Genomic DNA, 18,505 nt, shown 5'->3' with positions numbered 1-18,505 from the left:
TGTAGGTGGAGAAGTGTATTGTTATGTGTACCATTGCGGCCATTGAAACATTTCGAAACTATATATATTTATTATATTACTTATCAGAGCCATAACATTTCGTAAATATATGTTGTTTTGTCTTATATCAACGTCAGAAACTAATTCATGCGTTAAATATTCTATTATTGAACTTATATTAGTAAATTGGAAATATTACAATCAACTTGCCATTAAAACAAGAGCACTGATTATTCCGTGATGTTACAAGATTGGTAAGGAAATATATGATTACGGTAAATCATAGATGGTGATGACGTACGAACCACAATCCACTTTTACCTTTGCTAAGACAAAGTCGTTTTCGTGACATCAGTGCTGGGAACTCAGAGTTCAATCATGAACCGCGAACAACATAACTCTGGAAAAGAAAATCCCTCCGACCACCGCCCACCAAAAAGACAGAAACAAGGTATTGGTATTTCAATACATGATTGGTAATAAGTTCATATAGAGATTTAATAATCTCAACCATTTTCTCATATGGTTGTTGGCAGATTCAAAATTAGAATTGCCAAATAAGAGACTTACACCAACTTCAGGGGTTACTGTCCAGACACAGCAACCAGTCCACAACATCAATCTTCTGGCTGACGTTACTAATTCCAATGACCTACTTTAAAGAAATGCTAGAACACAAAGGGAAATACAATTCAAGCCACTTTGGTTAGAGATTTGGAGGCTTCAGCTGATATGCCATTGGAGGAAGGTCACTCCTATGAAATTAAAGATTTCGAGCTATCCCATGCAGCAGAGCGTATTCGATTGACAAGGAACCGATAAAATATTAACCTCACTAACTCCTCTGTCATTGTGAAGATCGATCCTATACAACATTTCAGCTTTTATTGTTTTCCAAACTGGGATGATCTCTACCGCGGCTTACATCATCCTAAGTTTCCTATTGGTATGTTTTATCTTCTATATAATTAAATGTAAATTGAGAGCAGCAAAATAATCGTGAATGTGTTCATATTGATAATATGCAGTATCTAAATATGTGTAAATATTTTTGCATATCGATCAGATATTTATGGTCAAGTGATAGGAGTAAGATTTCTTGAAGAATATATGATGGAACCTACTAACGAAATAATGGTATCATCGACCACAAAATCCGTTTTTTTGTACTACACATCCCGTAAGTATTCAACATCTGTATAGAGAAAGATATACATTTTTATAGTATCACATGGTCTCATGTAATTTTTTTTTTTACAGTAACGTCGTCATTAAGTGTGTCGCTTATGGTGCACTTGCTCATGTTTTCAATGATTTATGGAATTCTATAGATGCAGACATAATATTATGTGTTTTACAGTGTTGGCAAATTAATCGGGGACAAGGTAATCTATTGTATATAATAAATCTTTTGGAGCTGATATTATATGTATATCTTGCTAATATTTTTCATATTTCATAATAAGGCCGACTTAAGAAGGTTACTAACATTGATGGGTTTTCCAAAATTGTCTTTGACCCCACTGGTGTTCCAGAAATTGATGTTTTACAATTGAGGTAATACATGCATTTACATATTTTGTTAAATAATGTTTTTAATTTCTCAAGATGATCCCTTTGCTATTGCTCATAATAGGATTGCAAACGAATACTTCTGAAGACATTATTGACAACAGTTATTTTGTCTCTGTTTTTCATTTTCTTTTGTTTTCTGATACATTGTTCATTTAATCTTATATTTATAATTTACCTTTATGCAAATAAATATACTATTTAATGTTAAAGTCCATCACATATAAATTTATATTGACATACTATTCTTAGGTATAACCCGTACTTTCTTACATATATTTTTTTTACTATGACTTTAACTTTTATTATGTCTACATATTAAAAATTATAATACTTTTAAATCTATTCGCTCCGCGCAGGGCGCGAGTTATCACCTAGTTCATATATTATCGTGGCAATTAAGCCAAAATACATAATCATATATCAACATGCTAACGTTCAATTTTCAATGCACTGTACTTTCAGTATCCACTCTATAAACGATCCTTTTTATACCTAATAATACTCTCATATCATCTCTGTTCAAAAACTCGGGCGCCTAGCCGCCTAGGCGCCCGTTTAATCGCTGATCGGACTTAAGCCGCCGCGACTTTGCTCAATTCGGATAAAAAAATCGCCAACTGAAAAATCGGCCCAACAAACCGATTAATCGGCCTATTTAGCGATTAGTCGGCCCATTATTTGGTTAGTCGGTAATAATCGCCAACTGAAAAATCGGCCCAACAAACCGATTAATCGGCCTATTTAGCGATTAGTCGGCCCATTATTTGGTTAGTCGGCCCGACTAAAAAATTGCAAACTATGAATGTATTTTTAGGCCTACTAAGAAGCCCAAACACTTGACTAAGTCTCTACTAGAAAGAAGACTATATATAGATTATAATTTCCCTTCTTTTTCCCTCACTCACTAATAATCGAAAATAAATAAAACACACACCCCTGCGGTTCGAAGACAGGTTGATTGGCGTCAGCACAAGGTCCAAGCCACCAGGAGACGTCAATTTGTTTGTCCATTCACACATATATTAATATATATACACATATAAATAGAATAAAAATATAAAAACTAGGCCCCAATTAATCTCCGCTTAATCCCCGATTTCTTGGTAATTCGCTAGGCCCGGGGTTCCCGCCCGACTAGCGCCTAGCATAGTTTCGAATTGAGCATATCATATAATCAAAAGCTCAAAGCAACAATTTTCTGCAAGAAAAGCCCTTTCTGAAAAAAGAAAAAATTCTACCAAGAAATATTTTTGGCTCATTACTGTGAAGATTAATTATGGCATATTGTGAGATGTGTGACAGACGAAGACGACAGAGTTATGAAATAAATATATATAATATTTACTATTTTTCAATTTTTCAATTTTCTAGGTGTCAGGATTCACATAATGATCCGTCACTACATAAAGCAAAAAAATGAGACACATCACTAATCTGAAACATTACTGATCCTGCAACAAGATTTTTCTATTTTCCCATCTTCATCGCCATTTTAAACTAATTTTTCAAAGGGAACTAAAATATCTTAATACAAAAAAAAACTAATCGCTAATCTTCTCCCTCTGTTCCTTGATTGAAGTCAGGCTATCGAATGATTTCTCCGACATTGATTCGCTTGATAATCTTGAAAACAAATACGAATCTACAAAAAAAAAACATAAGAATTTTAATTAGCATTTTCGGATATTTATCTTAAACTAAATAAAATAATCCAAATATTAGAATTGATAATTTACCTTCATACGACGAAGTACTGAGTTTCTCTTGCGAGTAAGATTCACTGCAAGATCGCGATAGCATATAAGATTCTGACCCTTGAAACGATTTCTTGCAGTGGAGAATGGCGCTTTGAATCCCATCTTGTTGCACCTGTAAAGACTCGTCGACTCTCTTCGCCGGAGACAAAGTCGCAGACGCCGACCGGCTCTTCCCAAGCTGTCTTCGAATCCCTGACGGTTTATTATTCCTCTGTTTCTCCCTCGCCGTCGCCGGTGAAGACGCAGGAGATGTGGATACACTGTTGACGCTCTGTTTCTTGGTTGTTTTGTTGTATAGAGGCTTTATGAGGTCAAAGAATCTCTTTGATGAAGAAACAGAGGAAACAGAGTCCTCGAAGAACATCGTGTCGGGTTTGAGCTGTGACTTCGCAGTGGTCGTCGTTTTTCTTAAGCTTCTTGTTGTTGTTTCGTCTTCGGTTTTGAACATTACGTTGAGGCTTCTGTTGTTTTCTTTCTTCTTAAAGGAGAAAGCACGAAACTTTCGACCGGAGTTTAGTGGAGTTGTCGGAGATTGAGGTTTTGAAGTGGGTTCGACGAAAGGGATGACTTTGCTTTTAGAGACAGAGAACGTCGTGTGTTTTTCTTCAGGGGTTTTGTTTTTATGTAAGGAGAAGTCGGAGAGAGAGATCTCGAGCTCGAAGAAGGAATCATCTCCCTCGCAGAGATCAACTTGGGAATCTTCTAGTGCGGCGGAGGATCCGACGGCGGATTCTGAGATTCTGGTTTCACGGCGGGGTTTATTGACGGTGGTGTTGGTTAGCCAGAATTTCATAAAGGTGAGAGCTTCCATTTAGAGAGAGAGAGAGAGAGAGAGAAGATGCAAGAGAGAGAGAGATAGTAAGAGCTTGGCTTTTGTCAACGGAATGGGCACGTTAAGGTTTTAAAGGGAGAAGAAAGGAGAAGCTGAGCTTTTCGAAATAATCTTTTTATTAAAAAAGAATTTGTAAAGGGAGAAAAAAAGATAAATGAAAATGGCATTTAAGATGAATTTTGTTTTTTTGAATAGTGAAATTTCTCTACTTTTTATTACCGTTCCTTTTCTTTACTTCTATTGTTTTTCTCTTTTATTTTTATTTTTCTTTTTCTTTTTCACTTTTGCTTTATTATTTTTATTTTTACATGCACATGCTAAAACATTTGTTCCATCTATTGTCTTCATTTGTTTATCATTATAAGCACAAGACACATATGGTAGTAGTAGCTTTTGTAAGCTAAAGTGCTTTATTTTGTTTGTTTTTTTGCTGTCAAATAACAATATTTACATCTCAAACAATGAGTTATATTTGGAAAGACGAGCAAACGAACCAAATACGAAGAGCTTAAAATAATGGAAAAACTTGGTTAACCACAATAATATGGACAGAAGTACATTAGCCAAAAAAAACATAACAAAAAATATACCAGTGATAATTAATGATGGCTTATTGGATTGATGATTTGGAGAATTTCAGTTATTTAATCTAAATCCCTCCCCTTTTTTGTGTGCACCGGCCAAACGATTGCATTATTGCTAAGATGGCTACATTCCATATAGGAGAAATTGTTCCAAACGAGAACAATATGGAAGCAAAGAAACACAGCCACACCAAGGTTAAAACATGAAAACATATAACAACATGATAGGATCAAAGGAATTACAAAACAATTTGCAAATTCCTGTGAAATGCTTAGGGGAGGCATGGTCGCAAAAGATTTCAAGAACATGTTCAGGAATCTGAAACCTTTGTCCAAAGCTGTAGACAAAACATAATTAAGCAACCGCCAAGTCTTCAATATCCAAATCCTAGTCCAGCTGTAATCTTAGAAGATTCAAGCAAATAAAAGTATAACCATCCCTATCCAGCGACTTTTTTTTCTTCATTGACTAATTTCTCATTTCTTAAAAACTTTTATTATATGTATACAGTATACTTACATGTGAGCTCAATCTTTTTTTTTTTTTGAATCTTACAAGATATTATCCAAAAGCTACATAATTGGAAAGCAATTTTCTTAATAACTCAATAATTTTTTGTCAGTATTATTATTTTAAATGCAATTATACGTTAGTACTAAATACTAATATCATGTCAGAATTGTCAATAGTTTGATCAAATTTTGGATTAATGTAAAAACTTTGAAACATAGTTAACTATAACTATAACAACGAAAACACAATACATGTTTTGGCTATAATTGTTTGAGGGCACCCACGAACTCATATCCTAAGGTAGCAAAAAGATCGCATCCTCTAGCTCGTGGACGGGGTAATCGCGGTGGAGGTAAAGAGGTGGACGAGGATAATTTCGTCTTTGACGTTATGAACTCTCCAAGTACTTGAGTTTGAGAACTCTCGGTCCTTACTCTATCCCTTCTTCTCTATTAGGAACTTGTATTGCTTCTAAACATCAGCTAATTAGCTCTCGCTTATCTCTACTTTTAAAAACTGCATGACTTTGTCATAGCTGTAATGGTTACTTGCAATTAAATAGAAAGTTTTTTTTTTTAAAAAAGAAGAAGATAAACGAAGAACGTGGTTACATGGAAGTTAATTAATAAGAATGACAAATACATATTTACTTAGAAAATGAAGAAGAGTTCGGCTCCCTGACGTTCTTACCTTTTTTGTTAAAAGATAAGTTCGTGTTCTTTCCATGACAAAAGTATATTTGGTCCATTACATAGTTCAATTTTCCTTTTGTCTCTACTATGAAAGAATAAGTTGTTTATTGTGTATGTGTTTATACATTTAGACCAAAGGTTTTAACCTCAAAAGCTTTGACTTGAAAAGCTGTTTCTTTTGTGAATTTCAAAAATTTCGACCTTCTTTCACTTTAAAGTCTAAAGAACGGTGTGCACAAAAAAAAGGGGTCTAAAGAACGGTTTGCTTTGTAACTTTTTTTGTTCAACACATTTTCTTTTAACTTTAATACAAACGAGAATCAAAATATTATTTTTAATAAGTTATTGATTAGCCTAACAATGTTTTATACTTTTCAGCTTTGTTTTTAAATGTTTTTGGGTTCAATTTTAAGATCCCATTCTTGTTCTAGTATTCTTGTTTTCACTGCAGCAACGTATGATTATGAACCAACAAAGCAAAATAATCCAGTTCCCTTCGTTCCATACTTGACTAGTTCCATCAGATTGCTTTTTTTTTTTTGTCTATAACTAAACATAATTGTCTTTAGAACTTGGTTTATATTTTGCTGTAGTTAACTCTTAAACTATATAATAGTTAGTGATAAAAATAGAATAAGGATTCTAAGGAAAGCGTTGAGCTATACCGACTAAAGTGTTTATACCTAAAAATGACATAGAATATAACACAAAAGATATGCCTACACGTGAATAACTAAATCCACGCATTTGTCATGGAATTTGTGTATGCAATATGCATCATTACATCTATCTTTATTAGGTATTGAACGAATTGGGCTAAAAAGTAGATAAATCAATAAAGAAAATTTGAACAAATAATATAACGTTGGCTATTACCTTAAAAAATACTCTGCGTCATAAAATTGAAACACAATAATAATGGTTTCCACGACTAAATATCATTAGGCTATATATAATAGTACATAATGAACATTGCGTAGACTTGCATTTATTTACCCTTTTTGCTTACTCAAGTTCCTCATTATCCCTCACACATAGGCTACGTCTTCTCTCTTTCATCACTACGGTTCAACTTTGGCATGCTAGTGAACCGTAGTGATGCTAGTGATATTCCCACTGGGTCAATTAACCACAAAGTGTTCATGAATTTCTGTTCTAAGGAGTTTTGGATGCAATACGTATTTCAAACCTTATGTTACTTGGTCCATTAATTTGGCATAAAGTATAGTTATATATTCTGAATCGCTCTAGTAATGATTGTTTGTTTGGTTTCTAGATTTTAGATTTTCATTTTTCGTTTTTCGTTTTCGAATTTTCGATTTTAGATTTTGGTTTTTGGTTTTTAATTTTGCAGTAGATTTTAGTTAAAAAAAAACATGATTGGTCATTTTAGATTTTAGTTCTAGTTTTTAATTTTTCCTTTTAAAATAATAAAATGAAAACTTTAGTAATGGTAAAATATTTATCCTGGAAATAATAAAATATAGAATATTATTACCAAAACACACATAATATTATTACCAAAACACACATAAACTTATTTTATATATTTTTTATAAATATTAACATCCATATATACATAATATTTTGTAATAGTTTACTTTAAGAACTAAAATTATTTTATTGATAGGTTTAAATTTTTAATATTAATTATTTTGACATGTTTGTATCAAAGAAAAATAAATTAGCTATAAATCCAAAAATTCTAAAACAATGTTATTTGGTGATAGACTTCACTACAAAAGTATTTCGTAAAATAGGCTGGACCTATATTGTTAAAACTAAAATTCCAAAACTATGCATATATATACATATAATAGTATATTTATGTGTATGTGATTGTGAATGTTACTTAGTACTTTCGTACGGTAAGTAACCAAGTAAAATATATATTTACTTTATTACTCATCTTTTGAATATTGTTTCTTATATTAATATTTATTAAATAACAGTATTTATATTTTCAAAAAAATCATTGTTAAACCATAAAACTAGAAAAACTTAGATTTTGGCTTTTGCTTAGAAATATGTAGTTATTTTAAAAACTAGTTTTTCTAAATTTTAGAAAATCTAATCTTCAAAAATTTGGATTGGGTCAAAAATGGTTTTTGGAAAATCAAAAACCAGAAACTGTTTAAAAAATTACTAACAATCATCCTCAATTTCGGAGTGACTATTTTTACTGAACAGAAATCCATCTCTTGATAGTTGTTGGCGTGGGGGCTGGATGTGGAACCTATTTGCTTGTTATGTTGCTCAACAAACGAGTCCTAGTATCATCTGTAATTTTTATTGCACCTACTCTAAAACTATTTGGAAGAGTGCTAATCAGGGATTGGGGTAGTTAATGCCCCCTCGTCCCAGGATCATATTCTCCTCTAGTTACCAAATCTATTATATAATAGGAGAGTTTCTCTCCTCCTGAGGCGGCAAGTCGACAGTGGGTCTCCCGTGTTTTATTGTTTCTCGAGTGAGCTTTCGGTGTGGTTTGTTTTGTTTTGTTTTGATTTGGGCTTTCACATGTTATTGGTTGGGCCCGTCAGCAAACTCTCTTTCTCTCTATTTTTATGGGTCCTACTTAAACAATATATATTTATTTTACTAACGCGTTTTCGTATAGATTATTTACTGGGGTTAGAAAAATCTTCTATCTCTCGACATTCTATCTTCATTATCTCTTCGGCTTCTTCTCTTTCTCAAGAAACTGTACACCTATGAAACAGAGATGGCTAGGTTACATGGAAATATAAGAAACACAACAAACCACAGATCTCAAACAAAAAGATTAGGAACATGGGGGAAGAACACGAAGGAGGCTACGCCTCGACCTCCGATGAGCACCGACGGGAAGGAGATTCAGTTATCCGGGTCATCACTACGGTGGCGTGTCCATGCCAGCCGATAGAACTGTCGCCGGTGTACCTTCAAAGCACCGCCGTCTCGGAAGCACTGCCGATAGAAATCCCAGAGGCAGCCCCTTCGACCGACGAGCCATCACTTGGTTAGTGCTCATGTCGTTATTACTGTAGGATGGTGGAGAGGTGGAGATTTCTGGATCTCCTACAGAGAAGGCTATTCTGTCTTGGGCGTATAAGGTATCAAATGTTTGTTTATTCTGATCCATCTTTGACATATGTTTCTTATGTATGTGCATATATATTTTAAAGAAAGCTATTGTTGCAGTTTGATACTATCAGGTCGGAGTCTGCTATCATCCATGCTTTCCCTTTCAATTCTGGGAAAAAGCGCGGAGGTGTTGCTGTTCTTAGAGTAACTTCTTGATCTTTTCTCCAGTTTTAAGATTAGGAAATAAGTAAATGTTGTGAAGGCATTTGACTTCTCATTGCTATTCAATGAGGAAAAGTCTATCATATGGAGGTGATCATGAGTATATATTAACTCACTGCAGGGTGATTCTGAAGTTTTCATTCATTGGAAGGAGCGGCGGAGATAGTTCTGGCTTGCTGTACACAATACATGGACTCAAATGGTACTCTGCAGCCCACTTGATAGCCAGAAGGTGATGTGACACAACATTTGTGACTACCAATCTCTCAAAGTTCTTATTATTGGTGCTAGAGAGTAAATTAGGAGGACTATAAGATTTGCCTGTACTTTGCTCTCATCCCAAATATCAATAACATTTCTGGTTTGGAAATTATTTGACAGGAGTTTTTCAGACTTGCTATTGATGCCATGGCGAAAAATAGCCTGCGGTGTGTGGCTATTGCATGCAGAACACAAGAGCTGAACAAAGTTCCCAAGGAACAGGAGGACTTGGATAAATGGTCTTTACTTGAAGATGAGTTGACTTTGCTTGCTATCGTTGGTATAAAGGTAGGCATGCAAATATGAGGTTTGTTTTATGTGTTCACTATGTGACGATTTTTACTCTGTAAAGGATCCTTGTCGTCCTGGTGTCAGAGAAGCAGTGAGAACTTGCACCAGTGCTGGTGTTAAGGTAGATCCCACCAAGACCCCCGAGGCTCTCCTATGGATCCAAAAACGGTATCGGAAGAGGGAGAAGAGAAGCACCACTGAAATGTCACCGGACGCCAACTACTCTGTCAGTAAGCTCAGACGCTGAAGGAGGGGTGGGTGGGAGCCGGCCTGACTGTCCGGAATGGCTCCACCTGATGCGATCTCGAAAAGTTGGGAGAGAAAGAGGGGCGCATGGTAAGCAACTTTTCTTCTCTTTCTCACTCTCCGTTGAATGTTGCAATGAATTTTCAGTTCAGATTTAAGTCAATAAATCCCACGAACTCTCTGTCTCCCTTGCTCTACAATAGCCTGATGCGTATGAAAACCGAGGAACACCTCTAACCCTACAAATAAAAGGGGGCTAAGACTGGAATCAAGCTTCACAAACACGCTCTTTGAGTTTATCTTCACTCGAAACCTAGAGCCCTTCTTCGGACATATCATCCTCCGATGCTATTGTTGCCCCATCAGCCGTCAGCCACTCAAAACTTTGAAGCTCTCCCACATGCGACTTCCCAATTCATTGTTTTCCATACATATATTTTGTCAGGCAACACTCTTGCTTGTACAGGTAACCTCTATCTGACCTCCACACCATCTACCAAATTTTACTATGACACCAACATTCCTGCCATCAAAGAGTTCACAAGCAGGTTACGACTCATTCTATCTTGGCTTGAAATCATATTTAAATGTTTGTTAATCATTGGCATCTTATGTGTAACCTGCAGCTTGGGAGATGCAGCATCAGAGGTAATGTGTTGATACCATGGAAGAGATCAAAAAGAAAGAGCTTGTGTAAATTGGAGATATAAACACGCTAATCTTCAACTCTAACGAGCAGGTAATACTCACGTCAACAAGTTTTGTTAGTCACAAGATTGACCGAAAACAATATTGTTTTGGTTTACTCCAGTCCTGTTAAGCTTCAGTTTATAAACATTTGTTAAATTAGTTTGTATATGTGAATTGTGAGGCATTGAGAAACACATGTCTATAATCTGGCTTAGCAGTTCAAAGGCTTTTGAAAATCATTATGCATCGGCTAATGAGCAGACAAGTGAATTAAATTTTACCTAAAACATACTGGTGAATCTTATTCATTTGTTGATGACAGGTTAATGATTATCGGACGTCATTGTTCTACTACATATCCGGTGAAAAAGAGAAGAAAATAATATTCATTGAGCTTCACTAGCTCAAGTCCTTATTGGCTTCCTTACTTTTTGTTGTATCTTAACAAGATTAATTTGCAGTTAAACTATCAACAGAATTGAGTGCCCATGACATGATTTATTCATCAACAAGAGGTAGTAATGCTAAGAATGAAATGTAGTCATAGGAAATGTAGACATAAAAAAGGACAAAAAATATCATAATGTTATATTACATGATTATGATACTGTATATAATTGGAAAAGATATGAACTCAATTTGTGAGAATCTGTGATTCAAGAAACTGAAATTGCATTTTAAATTGTATGGTAGTGAAATCAATTTGGCGAAAGGAAAAAAAAGATATTAATAGTCTCCGCAAGAAAGTTAAAAAAAAAAAAATTAGTATCTACACCCATGTCAAAGGTGTTACGTCACGCAGGTACCTACAATTTATTCCGAAGAAAATATCTGGATAGACAAGACTAGAAAAACACAAAGTTATGCAAAATTGACCGATAGATATATGTGTCATTGCAAATGAAAAGGAATCACAAATACTGGGAAACATACAAAATACAAATTAACACATGCATGTGATTATATAATCTTGCGGGTAAAATCAAATCAGAACGGAGGCCGAAGTATAAGCAAGAAATATGGACGATAGTTTGAACAAAAAGAACAATAAATTATACTGAAGTGTTAAGTGTTCATGACATTTGATCATAGTTATATGTTCATGACATTTGGTCATCGTAACCCTATTGCACATTCCAAGTAATTCCATTTGGAGAAAACCAAATAGTTCGCCGGAGAAAATAAAAAGTGTGATGATTTGAGAGATGAATGGAAATGACAATTCAAGAGATAATTGTGGTATGAAACCAAATATGCAAATAAATATGAAATGGGACCATAAAACAATAAGACACAAAATATATATAGCCCGCACAATTGTTTACTACATAGAAATCGAACTCCTTCTATTGTTCAATACATAACTTGGAACCCAGTTCACTGAAAGCAAGCGGGTGATCCTACCATTTAAACCTTTGATATATGCAATCTTCAATTAAATTGCAGTTTAACATTTTGGAGTTAGAAATTTAATTTTCAGAATATCAATCTAGACTAAGAAGACAGAGTAAGTTTGCTACATACATTAACTACAAGCAAAAAAGACCAGGCAGGCAGATATTTATGTAAATATGTTTACCACATTCATAAACTACACTTTCACAATGACATAAATTATGAACATAAAGAAAAATATCACAGTTTAATTTTAAGGAAAAATTTAAGAACCCAAAAGAAGAAAGAGAAGAAGATGGGCTTAAAAATTTGATCTGAATATGGAATAGCCTAACAAGTAAAAAAAGATTCTCTGTTTTTTGATTTGCCAAAGACCAAACGGATCAGTTTGATACCTTGTGCACCAAGCAACATACAACCACAATTTTAGGGTTTAGTAGTTTTCAGAGGAAATAAGTGAGCTGTTCCTTTTTCCTTGAGCCTCCTTCTCCATACAAATCATTCCATTGTTTCAGCTCATTCATTCCAGATCCTTCTGATGCAAAACTCGCCCCTACCTGCAAAACACACAACATATTTTAGTTAGGGTTTGCTTATGTTATTGCCTTTTCTTATCAAAGTGAGATAAGATGTTTGACCTGGTTTTTAGCTTTTCTCATGTCTTCCATGTTCAAAGGTCTCAAAACAATCTCTCTCTCCTCTGAAGCTTCTTCTTCTTCTTCTTTTGTTTCTTCCGTGCCTTTTCCTGCTTCTTCCCTCTTTTTCCTCTCCTAAAACCATCAAAGAATGGTCAAAATCAGTAAAGAAATCGATAAATAAAGAGCACAAGAGAGGGTCTTCCACTCCTTTTACCTGATCTTTCAATCTCTCTTGTTGAATTAGCTCTCTAACCGGTCTGTATGCAGCTGTGATGCATAAGTTCTGTTGCACAAATGTTTAACAAACAGTCAGTTTCCATTTGACACAAGACTTTTGAGTTTTTTGGTTAGAGATGTCACAAAAAAAACCTTTAGATCACTTCCACTGTAGCCTTCTGTCATCTGTCCAAGCTCATGAAAATCAAGTTCATCTGTCTTCTCCTTAGACAACAAAGTTCTCAAAATCTTCTCTCTGCTCTCAATAGAAGGAAGTCCCACCATTATTCTGTTATTCCCAAAACATAAAACAAAAAATCAGCCACAATAGTATATTCATCAAGAATGATTATAGAGATTTTGCATTTTACTTATAGTACTACCTCCTCTCAAACCTCCTAATGATAGCTTCATCAAGATCAAAGGGTCTGTTCGTAGCTGCAAGAACCAGAATCCTTTCACCAGGTTTGGTCATAAGCCCATCCCAATGCGTCATAAACTCATTCTTGATCTTCCTCATAGCTTCATGCTCTCCAACTCTTGTCCTTTGCCCCAACATACTATCAACTTCATCCACAAATATAATCGTTGGTGATACTTTAGCTGCTAAAGTAAACAAAGCTCTAACGTTCTTCTCATCTTCTCCAAACCATTTAGAAGTGATTGTAGACATTGAGACATTGATGAAACTAGCTCCAGCTTCATTTGCAATGGCCTTTGCAAGCATAGTTTTGCCAGTACCAGGAGGACCAAACAGAAGGATCCCTCTGCATGGCTTGAGAAGACCGCCTTTGAAGAGATCAGGTCTTCTAAGTGGAAGCATTACAAGCTCTTGAAGTGAATCTTTTGTTTCGTCTAAAGAACCAATATCTGCAAATGTCACGCCAATCTCATTTGCTGGTATAACCTCTGGTCTTATCCGCTTCTCGAACTCATTGTCAGGAACAACCTCAGGCGCTTTGGGAGGTGATGGATTATCATTCTTGTTTGAAGGAAGTGATTTCTCCAACTCGTTTTTGTTTTCAGGACCAGATGATTCAGGTTTGGACTCACTCTTTGAACACACTTCTCCTCCTTTACGCTTAGAGTCAGTGTTTGTGTCTAGCTCAAATGATCTGCTTCCACCTTCTTGGAATATACTTAGTCCATGAGACAAACTGTTGCAACATCATATGAATCAATTTAATAAGTTGGCAAAAACTGTGAATGCATTATAGGGCCGTTCTGAGAATTTGGGAGTTATAAACATTTTTTTAAAAATTATAATAATTTTTTTTCCATAATTCAGGGGGTTGTGCATGTGTAAAAAACTTTCAAAAATTTAGGTGCCTAAACCAATGTTTCAACATCATATGAATTAGTTTAGTAAGCTGGCAAAAACTGTAAATGCGGTCCGAGAATTTGAGAGCTATAAACATTTTTTAATAAAAAATTCATAATATTTTTTTCATAATTTAGGTGTCTATGCATATGTAAAAAAACTTTCAAAATTTTGAGGGACCAAGACCAATGTTTAGCTTAGCCCAGATCCGACCCTGATGCATTAGTAGTTTAGTACTTACCTTTTGGAAGATATAACAAGCTTTCCGTTTCTGTATTCAGGCTCTTTGGTGTGTATCAAATGATAAGTGATCGCAGAAACCACAACTTCATCAATGTGGTTACTCAAACACATTGTATCCGCATGGCATATGGAAGCTAAGTCATCGCATTCAATGTCATTAGCAGCAAGAACCTCCGCGATGTGGTTCTTGTTGTCTTGAAACTGAATCATCTTCATGTCATCTTCTAAACGACTTTTCCAGCTCATGAGCTGAGACTCATCCTCCGGTGGTTTGATCTCAATGTTGTAAGGGAAAAGAGAGGATGTCCTTTCGCTTACTTCTTGGCAATCATCTTCTGGTTCTAATACTCTTGACCCAAGAATCAAGACTGGACCAGAGAGCTTGTTCAAGAGTCTTTGGAACAGCTTGTAGAATCTTTCTGACTCAAGAAGCTTCTCAACGTCCCTGAGGTATACTATTAGCGGAGTTGTCGCTGATACAGAGACCAAAACCTGCCAGAGAAAGACAATAAATATGGAAAAATCGTCGAAAATGTTTAGAATACTTGTGAAGAGTTTGTGTGTTTACCTTGTAAAGTGATTGCAGGAAAAGTTTCTCGTCGAAACATAGATTTGTGCTGCGTTTGTTACAACCTATAATGCCATAAAAAAATTCATATATGAAGCAAATAGATGTAAGAACTTGAAGATGTAGTGATAAACAGTTTCCAAACCTGAAACAGAGGATATGCTACTGATATCAGGAGCAGCAGAAGCATTTCTCTTGTGCTTTGGAGGACGGTTTGAAGTCTCTATACTCCTGCAGTTAAAGGAACTAGTGAGCTGACGAAGACAAAAAAAATATGTTCATTGTAAGGAAACAGAGACAAACCTTGATTTAAGATCATTTCCACTGGTGTGTCGACGCAATGTCCCTAATATTTTACAAGAATTTTAACTCTCTTTAGGTCATGTTTGAAGTAATAAAAGACAGAGTAGAGAGCTTTTGTTGTGTGTTTTACCTCTTGGATCAACTTCGCGTTGAGAGAGCATCGAGAAGGAACCCATTAAACTAGACACTTTGTCTAATGTTAACTCAGATATAGACCTCTTGTGAAACTATAAACCAAGAAACAGAGGAAAAACAGAGTCATTGCTCTGAAAAAATCAGCATAATAAAGCATATATAGGACTATAACTTACAGGTTCCTTCTTGGTGCATCCATATTTACTTTGTATCTGTTTCCAAAAAAAATATATAATAGAGAAAACTTAGGACTTATGAGAAATTAGAAAACTATTTGCGTTCGATTGGTTGGTTGATTTACCTTAATAGAGAAATCAGTTATATCTAACAGCAATAGCTTGGATTCACAGTAATGAGACAAAGCTTTTGCAAGCATTTGCTGATAGAACTCCGCAGGACCAGAGAGTAGAATGGCTTTACTTGCAGGTGCAAGATTCCGAGTATGCTTCGATATATCAGACTCTTTTAGATGAACGTAAGCTGAACTTGTCAGTAACACTCTAGTCCTCTCACTGCCATACAAAAATAAACATATCTTGAATTAGTTATAAACTGTCTTCGTCTTATTACCAAGAACATAAATATAGCCAAATGCAAAAGTTCAGGTTTTACAGATTAGAATATATCTTCAAATCTTATCATAAGAGAGATAATTCACTAAGTGAACTGATTCTTGATATTAAAAATCTTATTACATTTCTTGAAAAGCATACAAAAACTTGTTTGATTATGGAGAAGTGAATCCAAAAAACAATGTTAGCAGAAAATATAAAAGAATTAATGGAAATTGATAAACTAAATTAGTAGAATCACATGTAAGAATCTTTCTGTTTTTCTTTGCTGTCTCTCTCTGTCTTCCTTTGCCAAATCATCCACATGCTTGTTGTGCAACTAACCTACCCCACTTTCCATCATTTTTTTTCCCTTTCTAAATATTTTTCTTGGAAAAATGAAAAAGCAAACTTTTTAATTCCCAGAATTTCACATCTCTATCATTCTTTGAACCTAGATACCCACAGATTCAAAGATCCTTTCACCACCAATAAAAATATGCTAAATCAAACCAATATGTTCTTAGTGAAAAAAAGATCATCATTTTTCCAAAGATTCAATCATTTTCTTTTTTAATAACCAATATTAAATCCTTTTCAGTATAAATATAATGAATCTTTTTCCAAAGAAGATGTAAATTACAATCAACTTGCCAAGTTGGCATATTTCAAACACACTCTTTATCTCAACTCCATAGATCTGAAAGTCCATAGAAAAGCATTGAATCTTTGATTGAACTCAAGATTCTTTTTAATCATAATCATATTTTAAGTACACAAAGAACAATAAACAGAGAGCTAAATTTGAAGATACCTTAAGAAATACGGAAACTCATCGAAGGTGACAGTACTCTCTCTTCCATCAATAATTTGTCTCACCAGCTCTTGCTCAATCTGTTCTCCTGTGAGATCATCTTCTACAGAACCCGACCCGTTTGCCCATCTACCCAAACTCTGACCCGATGCCAACCCAATCCCTAAACCAACACCAACTCCTAAAGCTGACAGCAACACGCTCTTCTGCTCCATTTTTCTCACCGATCAGAGCAAAACCTTCGTTGCTAAATCACACGATCTAAAAGGAGCTCAACGTGCATTCCAAGGTAAGACAATAAAGAGTTTATCTTTTTTGGGTTTTTTTTGAAAATGGAAGAGTTTATTTTTTGGGTTTGGGGTAAAAAAAGATTTTTGGTGGTTGGACGATGGAGGAGAAGAAGAAGATGGGTCTCTATTTATAGCGACGTTTGGGTTAGTCTTATGGACGTTAACCCTTTCCCGGGAAAAAGTAAACTCAGATGGAAACTTTCTGATAAATAAATAATATTAAATCCAAAAAATCAGAAAATTTACCTTTAATTAGTTTTTTTTTGTCCAAAGAAATTAGTTAAGTTTTCTGTCAGTGGAAATAAAATATAATAAAATAAAGTAAGAAATATTTTTTGACCGGTAACCGGGTTTTCTTGTTTTTCATGTCTTTTTCTTGAACTCTATTTTTTTTTAATTTTTCTTAGTTTAAAACTTTATATTGCAACTGAAACTACTCAGTTATCATATGTATAATGTGGCCGTTTCCGTGGTGAAAGTCACGCATGGGCGGAGTTACTATTACCAAATGAGTTCTCGTAAGTAAAATTCTTTCTCCTTTGTTAGTCAAAATTTAATTTACAGTTGGGACTGGTTCATATACGTGTACATATAAGTTAACTGACTTTTATTTACGAAAGTTCATCTTGTTATAGTAACTCCTCACATGCGTGACTTTCACCACAGAAACGGCCACATTGTACATATGTCCATAACTGAGTAGTTTCAGTTACAACATAAACTAAGAAAAATTCAAAAAAAATAGAGTTCAAGAAAAAGACATGTACACGTAGTCTTGAATATTTAAGGTTGAATAATTTGATGAACACATTAGCTAGTTGAATTTGCCTATTGTACACGTAGTCTTGAGAAAACCACTTTACCGCCCTTCCTCAACTAGATTGCGGTCATTTTCTATATATTTCATTCTCTCATGATAGACATGACTAGAAGAAGCATCAGAGCTAAAAAATATTTTTGACTAGGATCATAATATATAAATTTAATATTAATGGGGTCAAATGCCAAACTGTAACTAAATATTATAGTAATTTTTTTTTTAAATACACTAATTTGCCCCCCTAATTTTAGGGGGGGGGGGGTCACTTGACCTACAAGTCTCTTAGTGCCTCCTCCCCTGACTAGAAGCAATATGCAGAGCATATCGATTGTCACAATACAATGTGGCTAGTCCTGGTGGTGCATAATGTAAATAACTGAAAAGGCTGTGAATTAATCCATATTAACTTGCAAGTAGCGTCAACCATATATTTGTATTCAGCTTCAGAACTGATTCAATAGACTGTTGGTTGTTTATTTGA

At 34.8% G+C, this 18,505-nt stretch overlaps 2 protein-coding genes and 1 long non-coding RNA gene across 5 annotated transcripts; 1 reads left to right on the top strand and 2 right to left on the bottom strand.

Annotated features, from left to right (window-relative positions):
- Window positions 1-2,938: 2,938 nt before the first annotated feature.
- On the bottom strand, window positions 2,939-4,196 carry LOC106332306 (probable membrane-associated kinase regulator 5). The gene is made up of 2 exons (XM_013770775.1): window positions 3,312-4,196; window positions 2,939-3,217 (listed from the first exon to the last, which is right to left on the bottom strand). The coding sequence occupies exons 1-2, from the start codon at window positions 4,141-4,143 to the stop codon at window positions 3,117-3,119; spliced, it is 933 nt and encodes a 310-aa protein (XP_013626229.1). The 5' UTR covers window positions 4,144-4,196; the 3' UTR covers window positions 2,939-3,116.
- A 4,374-nt stretch (window positions 4,197-8,570) lies between these two features.
- On the top strand, window positions 8,571-11,217 carry LOC106328159. 3 transcript variants are annotated; one of them, XR_001267570.1, is made up of 8 exons: window positions 8,572-9,049; window positions 9,138-9,224; window positions 9,364-9,474; window positions 9,624-9,791; window positions 9,856-10,130; window positions 10,244-10,588; window positions 10,667-10,779; window positions 11,053-11,217. It is a non-coding gene; the product is annotated as an uncharacterized LOC106328159 (long non-coding RNA). The 3 variants fall into 3 exon arrangements; XR_001267571.1 differs by having other exon boundaries at window positions 8,571-9,049; window positions 9,879-10,588; XR_001267569.1 differs by having other exon boundaries at window positions 8,571-9,049; window positions 9,856-10,588.
- A 1,073-nt stretch (window positions 11,218-12,290) lies between these two features.
- Window positions 12,291-17,129, bottom strand: LOC106336067 (putative cell division cycle ATPase). Its single transcript, XM_013774786.1, has 13 exons — window positions 16,915-17,129; window positions 15,851-16,061; window positions 15,726-15,761; window positions 15,545-15,641; window positions 15,415-15,457; window positions 15,257-15,342; window positions 15,112-15,176; window positions 14,542-15,035; window positions 13,363-14,136; window positions 13,133-13,268; window positions 12,978-13,046; window positions 12,764-12,895; window positions 12,291-12,682 (listed from the first exon to the last, which is right to left on the bottom strand). Exons 1-13 carry the CDS (start codon window positions 17,127-17,129, stop codon window positions 12,569-12,571), a joined length of 2,472 nt encoding a protein of 823 aa, XP_013630240.1. The 3' UTR covers window positions 12,291-12,568.
- Window positions 17,130-18,505: the final 1,376 nt, after the last annotated feature.

The sequence above is a fragment of the Brassica oleracea genome, chromosome C3 (assembly GCF_000695525.1).
Source record: "Brassica oleracea var. oleracea cultivar TO1000 chromosome C3, BOL, whole genome shotgun sequence".
Taxonomy (NCBI): Eukaryota; Viridiplantae; Streptophyta; class Magnoliopsida; order Brassicales; family Brassicaceae; genus Brassica; species Brassica oleracea.
This window is presented reverse-complemented; position numbering and strand designations above follow the sequence as displayed.

Coding starts and splice junctions, on each gene's coding strand:
- LOC106336067 (XM_013774786.1), bottom strand. CDS start 17,129: ATGGAGCAGAAGAGCGTGTTGCTGTCAGCTTTAGGAGTTGGTGTTGGT. Junction 15,343..15,414: donor GGAAATGATCTTAAATCAAG/GTTTGTCTCTGT, acceptor CTTTAACTGCAG/GAGTATAGAGACTTCAAACC. Junction 15,177..15,256: donor TAGCATATCCTCTGTTTCAG/GTTTGGAAACTG, acceptor ATGGCATTATAG/GTTGTAACAAACGCAGCACA.
- LOC106332306 (XM_013770775.1), bottom strand. CDS start 4,143: ATGGAAGCTCTCACCTTTATGAAATTCTGGCTAACCAACACCACCGTC. Junction 3,218..3,311: donor CAGTACTTCGTCGTATGAAG/GTAAATTATCAA, acceptor TTTTTTTTGTAG/ATTCGTATTTGTTTTCAAGA.